This window comes from Trachurus japonicus, chromosome 20 (genome assembly GCF_045865225.1).
Source record: "Trachurus japonicus isolate A0001 chromosome 20, Traja_1.0".
Classification (NCBI taxonomy): domain Eukaryota; kingdom Metazoa; phylum Chordata; class Actinopteri; order Carangiformes; family Carangidae; genus Trachurus; species Trachurus japonicus.
The window spans coordinates 1,027,903-1,039,559 of NC_140926.1; the positions used below are offsets into that span (position 1 = coordinate 1,027,903).

At 42.7% G+C, this 11,657-nt stretch overlaps 1 protein-coding gene across 1 annotated transcript; it reads right to left on the reverse strand.

Moving 5' to 3' along the window:
- Positions 1-3,366: 3,366 nt before the first annotated feature.
- On the reverse strand, positions 3,367-8,213 carry LOC146965793 (uncharacterized). The gene is made up of 4 exons (XM_085763948.1): positions 7,707-8,213; positions 6,559-6,761; positions 6,188-6,290; positions 3,367-3,426 (listed from the first exon to the last, which is right to left on the reverse strand). Exons 1-4 carry the CDS (start codon positions 8,211-8,213, stop codon positions 3,367-3,369), a joined length of 873 nt encoding a protein of 290 aa, XP_085620074.1.
- Between the last annotated feature and the right edge of the window lie 3,444 nt (positions 8,214-11,657).

An 11,657-nucleotide genomic window follows, 5' to 3' on the forward strand; every position in this document is an offset into this window, starting at 1 on the left:
GGAGCCTCGATCCTCCTGTAAACAGCAGACAAATATTAATATTTAGCAAACAGCCTCGTGTGTGTGTGACTGTGTGTGTTACTGTGTGTGTGTGTGTGTTAGTGTGTGTGTCCTGTCTGCAGCTTTGTGTGTAACACGGCGGCTGGCTGCAGGCTGATTGAGAGGAGCTCTCTGGTGCTTTAAAGCTAAATAACCGCTCCGCCGAGGGCACTGTCCACATTTTTGGGGATTCAGCCGGAGCATGGTGTGGAGTGTTTCACAGTCATTATCCGCGACCTTCCGGTTCGAACCTCTCCAGCTTTTTAGATTGGTGGAAAAGCCTCCGAGTCACAGCGCATCGGGAGACCGCTTTCACGCCGCAGACTGATTTCATACTTAGTGGAAATTTGATCAGAGCGTCCTCGGTGGAAAACTTCACTCACACAGACGTTCTGACTGCTGCATAAAGAAAGAAAGAAGCTGCTGCTGGGTTTTATTATTCAGAGAAGAGGTCGTGTGACTCTGCTTCAGTCAGGGGGAGGAGCTTCTCTCTGATGTCACCATCTATTACTTTATTTCTATTTATCTGTTTGTTCTCTTCTTTTCTCTACAATATGTTTCTACCCTAGCCTGCCAAGCCAGACTATCTCATGAACATGTCTAGTGTGTCAACGAGCGGTAGACCTCGGCTCAGTCCAGGGGGCGGGATGAAGGCTGTCTTTCAAACTGCCTCTGCACCAATAGGGGGCGGGATGAAGCGCTATGACCAATCAGAGCAAAGAGCAGGATGACGTCGGTAGATTAAGCTTTTCCCATATCCCGTCGGCAAAACACCAAATACATCCTTCTTCTAAATGAACGACTTCAGGTCAGTTTCTGGCTCAATTTTTAAAGAAAATGACAAGTTTAATTCTTTCAAACTTGATGCCAACGCCGATTCAAACCATTCCTTTGCCAAAGCCCTCTACTTGTCATGTTTTTCACCGTCGCAAGTATGTTGTCATGGCGTTAAGCCCGCCCAGCGAACCTCTCTAAACAGATAGAGCGCTGTGATTAGTCAACACAAATGGTGTTCGAGACTCAAAAAGTTCCTCTGGCTCGTTTCTAGACCCACCTACGGAGCAAAGAGATCTGCTGCTGCTAGGGGGCAGAGAGATTTATAGGCTATTTCTGAGCCACCGTAGCTTTAGCCGCCAGTAGCTCCGCCCACTTCCTGGTCATTTACAATATGTTCTATTGATATTAAAACCACCATCTGTCTAATGTTACTAAATTTGGATCATTTGGTAACACTTTATAAGAAGCACACACTATGAAGCACTGAATTCTTCATTTATAACGCATGAATACTCATTAGTATGTAGTTTATAAACACAGTTACTGGTTATCAATGATGAGTAAAACATGTTTAACTGTTTATAAACTACATACTAATGAGTATTCATGTGTTATAAATGATGAATTCAGTATTTAATGCTTAACTAATCCTCAATAGTGTGTACTTATTATAAAGTGCTACTGATTATTCTTTGTTTATCTATTAATTTAGTTATTAACAGTCAAACCACAGTGACCAAACGTATAACTCGTCAAACTCTGGTCCTGAATTACAGACGACGGTTCATAAGCCATTATTAAATGTTTTTTTCTGTGAATTATACAAGAAAAAGCAGAAATGAAAACTGAAATGACAGAAATCTGAAAGAATTTCCCGATATTCCTGTGATCAATAACCAGATCTGAGGTGTGTTTCTGTCTGTCACAGCTTCTCCTTCTCCTGCTGCTGCTGTTTGAACAGACTCGGTGAATTACGAGCAGCTTTTATCTCCGTGTCACCGGCCGGCGGCTCGGCTCGGCCCACAGACGCCCACCTGCAGTGATTAGCAGTAAATTGATTTTACACTCCAGTAATGTTCAGACTGGGCTGCAACAGGAACTAGAAGCAACTGCAGGCCACACAAATTAATTACTGCAATTAGTTTCCAGACAGTTAGAGGGAGGAGGAGGAGGAGGAGGAGGAGGAAGAGGAGGAAACAGAGACCTGAAGACGAGACGCTGAAGGTGTTTACACTGAGATGAGACACAGCTTCATCTGGATAACATCAAAAACACACACATTCAATGGCTTATAAAAATAAAAAAAACCTCCAAAAACCCGAGGCAGAGCTGAGAAACAGGTGCAGAGAGAAAATCCTAAAAATCCATCATGAGAGAACGAAGCCGGTCGCTCAAAGAGTTTAAATTGACAACAACAAGAAACTGGTAAACTGGTCAGGACTGTAGCTTAGCTTAGCTTAGCTTAGCATAAAGACTGGGAGCAGAGGGAAACTGTTAGCCTAGCCTCGGACCAACAGGTTAACTCATTAAATTGAATATTCATGAGGTCTTTACACGGTAATTTGCATATGTATGAGATCACATGGCTGAAACACGACACACAGTACCTACAGTCAGTGGCAGCACTCAGTCGACCAATGGTCTAACTCCATCACTCAGTCACTAATGTTTAAAGGGCCAATAGGTAGAAAGGGGGCGTGGCCAGTGATGTAATTCATCATTTGTATTGCTACAGATTGAGTCTGTTAAACTTCTGTTGCTCTGACATCAATCGATAAAGACTTTAAAGCTCCTAAAGACTTTTCATTTATTGTTGATTTTGACGCCCCCTGTGGATGAAAGCGGCAGAAAGCAGACTGCATTTCCCACTGTCATGAAGACGTTTGTGTAGATTTGTTTTGGAAACATTGGAAAGAAGACGGGACTTGCTTTTTTTTTTTTTTTTTAGCAGCGTAATGTATCTATTGGTCTTTCAAACTGCCTCTGCACCAATAGGGTAGCACTACGACCAATCAGAGCAAAGAGCAGGATGACGTTAGCTTGACAAGCCAATTAAAATGTATGTCGTCATGGCGTTAAGCCGCCCAACGACTCTCTAAACAGATAGAGCGCTGTGATTGGTCAACACAAACGGTGTTCCAGACTCAAAAAGTTCCTACGGCTCGTTTCTAGACCCACCTACGGAGCAAAGAGATTTGCTGCTGCTAGGGGGCAGAGAGATTTATAAGCAACAGGGGCTTTAAGTTCAAATCTCTCTCCTGTCAGATGAGATGAGAAATCCTGGTTTAAGTCCAAATTATTGCAGGTTTTTCTTTCTGTAAAAGAAAAAATTGTGTGTCGCCATAATTTTACTGATTTTAGTAGGGTTTTTTTTGTCTTTCTTCTCTGTTCATTTGATGTGTTTAATGTCGGAGAGAAACATCCTGCTCCGGAGAGACACGACTGGACTGAAGATCAGCTGCAGCTTCACTCTCTATGTTTTATATATGTACTGTATATATATGTGTGTGTGTGTGTGTGTGTGTGTGTGTGTGTGCTGCTGTCAGACCTTTAGTAAATAACGACCTGCGGCTTCGCTCTGTGTTGCTTCTTCATCTTCACGTCTCTGAACTGAAACAAACAGAAACATCAAACATGTTAAATTCATGTTTCTGCTTTTTTTTTTTACAGATTGGTGCTGATCTCCTCACCTCTTTCTCTCCCTCTCTCCCTCTCTGTCTTTCTCTCTGTTCACCGCTGAGCTCGCTCTACCACAGCAGCTGTGGATCTGCAGCCATGAATAAAACATGTGTCAGGGAAACAGAAGAGAAGAGAGAGAAACGTATCAGAACATTTTGTCTACTGTAAAGCCAGTTTCCAAAATAAATAATTCAACGGCTCTTCTTTGGCTCTAAATTGCGTGTAAAGAGGTGATTGTGCAGCGTTTCCTCCTCCTCCTCCTGTCTCGTCTCTACGCCGTCCAGCCGAGCGACGCCATTAATAACAACATCATCCTGCAGCTGCCAATTTAGCCGCTCTCATATTATTGAACAGAACACAGCGTACAGTACAGAGGATAATGTCCCGGCATCAAATATGCCCCCGTGTTTGCTGCTGATTGTGGAAAAAAAGAAAAAAAGAAAGAAAAAAAAGTCCCATATTTGAAGCTTTCATGCAGCTCATTGAGGTTTATCAATGTTTTCATTTTCCCATCTTTCTCTCCATGGAATTCAATTTGGCGGCGAGCCGGGCGAGCGCTGCTTCTTCCACTCGGGGTAGCAGCTATTGATGTCGGCCACATGCTCCTCTGGCCTCCAGCGCGCAGCACAATTTTCTATCTATTTACGCCACAGTTACGACCCCATTGATTTCAAATAGCTCTGCTGCTGCCGCGGCTCATCTCTGATGCAGCGGCGGCGACAGCGACTGATCAGCGGCGCGCGGCCTCAGTGGGACGGATAAATGTGCTGCTTTGTCTCTCGACGGCGGCCGAGCGCCTCGTCAATTACGCTGCAGCTGGTTGGTCGTCCACACAGAGGCTCGGAGGGGTTTTATAGCTACTGCTGCTACTGCTGTATGAGTAGAGTTATCATCTGGAACTTTAACATTAAAACATCTGGACGTTGTAGAGTCTCTGCAGCTGTTTCTGTTGGTCTGAAATCTGCAGAAATCCCTGGTTTTATACCAAACACAGACACACACACCGTCCTCATGGTGGTCTGTCATCAGTCACAGTGAAGTCCTCCACCTGTAGCTGTGAAATAAACACTATGAATCTACTGTAGCCCCAGTCCAGAGCTAGTAAGATCCATTATGTGCAATAAAACAATAATAATCATGAGGGTTAGTTCATGGTGCAGCGAGCAGAGAAAGATGAAACACAGGACAAAGAAACTTTGAACCATCACACGTTTATTTCTGCCTCCACCAACATGATGCAATAAGAATTTCAGACAAGTCAAATCAAATCAAATCAAGAGAATCTTATATCAGATAGTATATAAATAATATGGTAAATCACACGATACGATCACGTAAGATGCGTTCACACCGGACCTTTTATTTTTGTCGCTGGTGATAAGTTTACATATTAAGTCAATGTAAATGGGCGACTGAGCGATTAATCGCTAAATCGCTGGGGCTCCGAGCGATTTTTCGAGATGAGAAATCCCAACTCTCTGGCCGCCAGTCGCTTGTCGCTCAGCGCTGATTGGCTGCCGTAATCTATGTGTAACTATGACAACTACTGAAATCATGGAAACGTAATACAAGCCGGCTTGACGTTGTACGGCGCTTGTGGGACTTCCACAACTGGTAAACAGCGGCAGCAGGTAGAATGTCAGCCGTGCTGGACCAATACAAACGGGAGGAAAAGAGCGACTCGGAGCGAGGTGAAATTCACTGGAATCGCTTGAATGATGTCATCAGAGCGAAAACGCGAGTCTGTAGAATTGTGCCAAACTGACGAGCGACTACAGCTGAGCGACAGAACGTTTTTTTTGGAACAACACAAGCGACAAAAATAAAAGGTCTGGTGTGAACGCACTTTTAATCAATCAATGCTCCATCAGTTCAGCTACAGAACACCACAAAAGCTGGAGCTTCCAGTTGTGCTCTTGACTCCCGCCTCAGATCCTTTACGAACATCTTTTAAATTCATGGTCTGAGGACATCAGGGGGGCATATTACGTAATTCTCACTTTCACTTTTGAAGGCTCTTTAACGTATTTGGGTGTTTGCCTTCCAGCCCTTCCTAACCCTACCCTCTTACACTAATCAAACGAAGTGATATGAAACCTCGCAGAATCCTCCATTGTTTCTTAGTTTGTCTTCATCAAACTTCAGCATCTTCAAAAAAAACCAAAAAGACATGTATGAACAAAAGAACAACTGCAGGAGTGTGAGCAGCCATGCTAACCAGTTAGCTACTAGTTAGTTACCTATGTTCCCCGGGTCCTATGTTCCCCACTTTGTATGGGACACTTTTCCCCAAAAGGACCCGGGGAACATGCAATTTTTGGTCCCATACCTGGAAGTGTGACAGTGAGTGTGAGTGAGATGTTGAGTTGTGACTTTGAGTGAGAAGTGGAATTGTCCCAATGGTTAGGTTTAGGCAATAAAGAAAGGAGTTGGTTAAGTTTAGTAAAAAGACCAGGTAGAGGCTAGACAGGCCAGATAGATAGATAGAGTCCAGATAAGTAGAGAGAGTCCATCGACCAGCAACAGCGGAGAACATAGGACCCTTTTTTTGAAAAAAGGTCCTATGTACCCTTTTTGGTAAAAACGGGGAACATAGGACCCATTTTCAAAAAGAGGGTAACATAGGACCCGGGGAACATAGGTACGCTCCCGTTAGCATTCAGACTCAGACTCTATAAAGACCTGTGATTACCTGTCCCCTCTTGATATGCAGGGCGATGGCCACATTATCCCAGACGTAGTTCTGAGGATAGGACTTTGACCACTTTTTATGCCCCAGTTGGTCCAACTCATAGCTGATGGAAAACAAACGGATATTAACATTATTTGTGGCTTAACATCAAATGACAGTGTGGCAGTTTGTCTCATGCACACAGTTAGTAGTGGTATCAGTTCTGGGTTTTCTCTTCCTCTGGTGGAAACACATATTTTGAATCTCCAAAGTTATAGTTAGTTTGAGTATCATTCATGTTACTGAATGTGCATTGGAGATGTGCGATGTGTGTCATTGATCACAAATTGATTGGATAACTTGTACAAGTTTGGAGTCCGATCTCATCTTACCGCAGTTTCCCACACATGGCCTGAGCCTTCCAGATGAAGTGCCCGTCTCTGTAACCACAAATGGCATTTGGTTCTTCGCTCAGCAGAGGATAATCCTTAAAGTCTGAATTGCCTGGGTTGTGGATCAGAACCACATACATCACTTCCTTTTTGTACAGGACGGTCTCATACACCCTCATGACAGGTGGAGCTCCGGAGCAGAACTGGACACAACAACAGAGGATTAAGTGGGTGACTGACAGCTCAGTGTCCATCACTAGTTAACCTTGAAGCAGGAATAAATATCTGATGCTTCATCACGCACAGTTTGACAGGAAGTTAATCAATTGGCTTCTTGTCTAATGATGACGATGGTCTGTTAGGCAGCACTAAAGCTGCATCAGGTATCTACTATTCAGTTATACAACATGACAGGTGTTGGCTGATGCTGGCAGTGAGATATAAGATAACAGAGGAAGCTATGATGATGTCATAGACATGAGCTAAGTCTTTCAGTAGAGTTAGATGATGGCATGCATTGTGAGTATGTTTCGTAGCGTCCTCCTTTCATCATTGTAAATGTGAGTGATTACATCCATGTCAATCAATGTCCTCCTTAAAACCTTCAGTTAGATAATAGCACAGCATGAGGGATGTCCCTGAATCACAATATCCCATTGACAAACAAACAGCAGGTCAGAACACACAGAAGATCAATGAAATTAAAGCTATCAGTAAGCGATCCGGTGGTTTTGTCTAACTTCCTGTCAGCAGATGGAGTTAGCAGCCCCCGCCCTCGTCATGGATCTATTGGTCCTCGTCCCTACGTCACCACATTCAGGCGCATCCCTTGGCTGCACACACAGAGAGGACTGCCCCTTTATGCCGTTCTCTCTCCTCATTGGATAAAGGTTGTAGGATACAAGGAAAGTTTTCTCCTGGGCTCAGAGCAGAGCAGAGTGACTGACAGACCCGTGTTTCAGACCAAACACTCTATAGAAGTGACTGCTGTCGGAAGATACAACTATTTAAGACTTATATTGACACACACATTCACCTTACTTCTGCTTTAATGAAATTAAAAACATATTCAGTCTAAAAGTCCTGAACTCACTCAACACATTCATTTCAAAGATTCACAGTGACTCAAGTGGTATACGTGGTGGTACCTGTTTGCTGTAGGCGTTCAGCACCTCCGTCACAGGGAAGGTGAAGCGACGTGGGCCGATCCTAGAGGTCTCCTCGAAGGCCGGGGAGGTGGCAAACTCCTTCGCAAAGCTCCGCTGCTCTCTGGTCTGCTCCTCAGTGCGGTCTGGGTATGTCTCATCCAGGAGCCTCTTCTCAGCTGATGCCAAGTCCTCGCCCCTCACAGCCAGACTCCACCACAGTAGATCTTCTGAGTCCTGGTATGGGCACCTGAAGCCACCATCCATCTTTATCCCATCTGACTCATCTATACCAGTGTCATGTTTCAGATAAGACACATGAAACTCTGGTTTGGGGTTGTCTGGGAGCTCTGTGAGGAAGATGTCTCGAGACATGTTCTTTAGAGAATCAGTGGATCCACTTATTGTCTCCCAGTATTGTTCAGCTTTGAGTCTCAACTCATTCAACTTCAAGTGTCGCTTCTTAACAAAATACTCAACTACACCTCGTCTGTTTTTTTGACGCTCCATGTTCAGATGCTCCATGTTCAGATGCTCCATGTTCAGATGGTCAAATGATGAAGATCAAAAGAGAATTAATAAATCTTCCCTGTTATCTGCTCTTGCAAGAACTGTCCTCTGATCCCTGACAACAGGTGTTATATAGAAACCACACCCATGACCTAATGCCATCCTGTGTCAATAGTCAACATGGGTGGGGAGTTTAAACTGGGTTAACTGGTTCAGGTAAATTGATCTCATATTTTAATGACACTGCAGATTGTTATTATAGTAACAGCGCCATAGAAACACTCAGATCTATCCAGTTGTTCTTTGTTTTTGTAACCAGACTCCTACAGACTCTGGGGTTAGGGTTAGGAATGGATCCCAGGATCCACCGCTCAAGACACATCACGATCACAACGATAGATATGCGCATCCATATCATACAAAGTGCCAGAAACATGGTGCACTGAAAAAAGGATAAACAACACCAAATAAAAAGTTCTAAAATTGTAGAAGGAAAATTACTAACCTATACCTATAGTTAGCTAAGTGTGAACACAAACAAAACAAGTGGCACAGTGTTTTTGACCACATGCAAAACTGTGTTAAAACTTTAGATGGGATGCTGACAGTAAAAGACAGATTTAAATACTGGATAGGTAAACAGCTGACCTACCTTGTCCTGTCTTTGCTGGACAAACTTTTTCAGATTCACCTCCAAATACATGACTGTTTCAATTAGAAATGCTGAATTTAAATCCTTAAATCAGCCTGCACTTCAACTCCAAAGACCCTCGAAAGAAGCAGATAAGATGTTGAAGACTCCACATCAGGGAAAATATAATAATACAAAAGTATATCAGAGGAAGTCCAGTGCCCTTTAACTTAATCAGCACTTAATGACTACGATGACCTGGATGACTAAGAACCTCTAACAATTCAAAAAGACAAACTCCATCAAATCTGAAGGAATCTAATATTAACTCCAATACAATCAGACTTTGTATGACCCCAAAGTTTCATGTCATCTTCCTCTGATGGACATTATTAAGGTCCAGCTACTTATTTCTTAACCTGCGGCATGTTTACTTGATTTATAATTTCTCTATGTGTAACAATATGATGCATTGATGAATAAGATAAATGCAGACATTGGGGCTTGAGGGTAATTTTAAACACAGAGGTATTCATGCCTCCCTGTAATCAAATTCCATAATTACAAATGAGGACCTCACCTGAAACTTTGATGATGCACCTCCTTCCACATATTTATTGGGGTTAGAAATTCTTCTCATGCTCACATATACACCCATTCCGTGTCTGCTCCTGCTTCAGCAACTTACTGGTCAACAGGTGAAAGAAGCTGGGGGTTACCTCACTGCTGGCTACATGGTTCACTTGCAACTGTAACAATTGTTGACATTATTTTCCATGTTGGAAAAAATGAATGTAAGGTAGCTAGCAGGCTTTCATTTTGGCTTCTGCTGTTTACTTGGCTATCAATTACTGACTCTCTACTTTCGTTTTTTGATGGCACGATATCTACAAAGCACAGAGTGCATCAGACCATTTGCATGTGCTTCAACATGCAAATCTATGATGCAACATCTCAGATGATGTTTACTACCTCTCATTTACACACAAAAAGCGTCCTTGCTTGCAGGGCAGTGGCTAATTGTCCTTAAACAAACCGTGTTCTAGACCAAGGAACAAGGAAACCATGTTTCCTGCTGCCCCTCCAGTGTCAGTTTTGTCCAAAATACAGCTCATGCCCTCAAATACCCACCCACTTTCAGTCTCCTCCTGTTCAGCAACAAGAAGCAGGGGTTCCCTAACATGGCTAACCAGCAATTGTTGTGACTCTTGACATTATTTTCCATTGGATGATGGAGGTTTTTCCAGAATTTCTAATTACAAGACTATTTTTGTATTAACTTCAATAAAGAACAAATAATGCCAGTATTTATCAAACATTGTAGTTTGTACTTAAGTCATGTTGTCTTGCCACCGCAAAATGCTACTACAACCTAGTTTTAAAGCAGATTTTAAACCCTAAAAATAAAATAGGTCGACAGCCACAATCCAGTTGCGGTATGTCTGCATTTTAATTCGGCGTGACACTTTTAATCATCGGTTACGTGGATTTTTAACATTTGCCCAAAAACCATGGCCGGAACTACACCACGTCAACGCTATTAGCATCGCGCTAACCCATACTGAGGACCACCAAACCAGCTTACCGTAGTCCTATCAAACGCAGCAGGCCCAGTCTTTGGGCCTGTGCTGGTAAGTGTTGCTGATCAACTCTCCCCTGTGTGTACTGTGAACAGCTGAATCTACTCTCTGCCGTGGGCTCCCTCCGTGGAGCCCTCATGAGTAAGTCTCTCCCTGTGCCACTATCTCTGTTTACCTCACGGGCCTACCGCTACCATAACAACAACAACTACAGCCCTCACCTGTGTCACCTGCTTCGACTCCTTTACTGGCCACAGTTGTGTTTCTTCCTCGCCGGAAAACCTCCACCGATCCCACCATGACATGGCTCCACTCACCTTAAGGCACCTTAAACACAGCTCAATTACAATAACTATCTCAAAAAACTAATGCACAAAGTTCCACCTGGAATTCTAAAAAGTCAATTTTAATTTTAATCTTGTCTGTTAATGAGCGTCTGAGAAAGAAAAAGTGAAAATGAGCATCCCTAGCTGTTATAATATATGTAGCTATTACATTTCTAACATCAAAAATGTAATATGTCAATAAAGTGTGTGGAATATTATTCATCATATACTGTACTATATATTTGTTTTTTGCACATGTTCTTGGTCACGTTGACCGTCCTTGTTTTTAGAATCAGACACAGTCGACTCTCTGGTTGTTCAGCAGCTAATTATACTGACCAGATAACATTAGGCTGTCAGACTGTCACACACACACACACACACACACACACAGCTCAGGTGTTAGCTCTCATTACCTCCTGAGTGTCACCTGGTCACTGGTTAATCAGGCTCGTCCTCTCGCTGGATCACGACCGCTTGTTTCTCTGCAGCTACAAAACAAGAAACATCTCATACACACACACACACACACACTGGTGCTGCTGTTTGTTCTGGTTCCAACGGAGCATTCGACTGGTTCAGGACCAAGTCACAGACTGAGACAGTGCAACAGAAAAAGTGGATAAGATGATGTATAAAATATTATATTTCAGCCAGTTACTTCACTTTTTTGCAGACAGGCTGTATATAATGCCAATAATAAGATATAAAATTTCCCAGAAAATCATAATTTTGTCATTTTTTAATCACAAATTTATTTCATTCTAGATTAGAAAATTGTTTAATCAATACTTTAACTGCTACTAATGAAAGGAAACATGATATTATATATTTTAAATCAGATCAATAGCGACTGTTTCCTAATAACATAAATAACTAGAAAAAGCATTTCCAAGAATGGAAATGG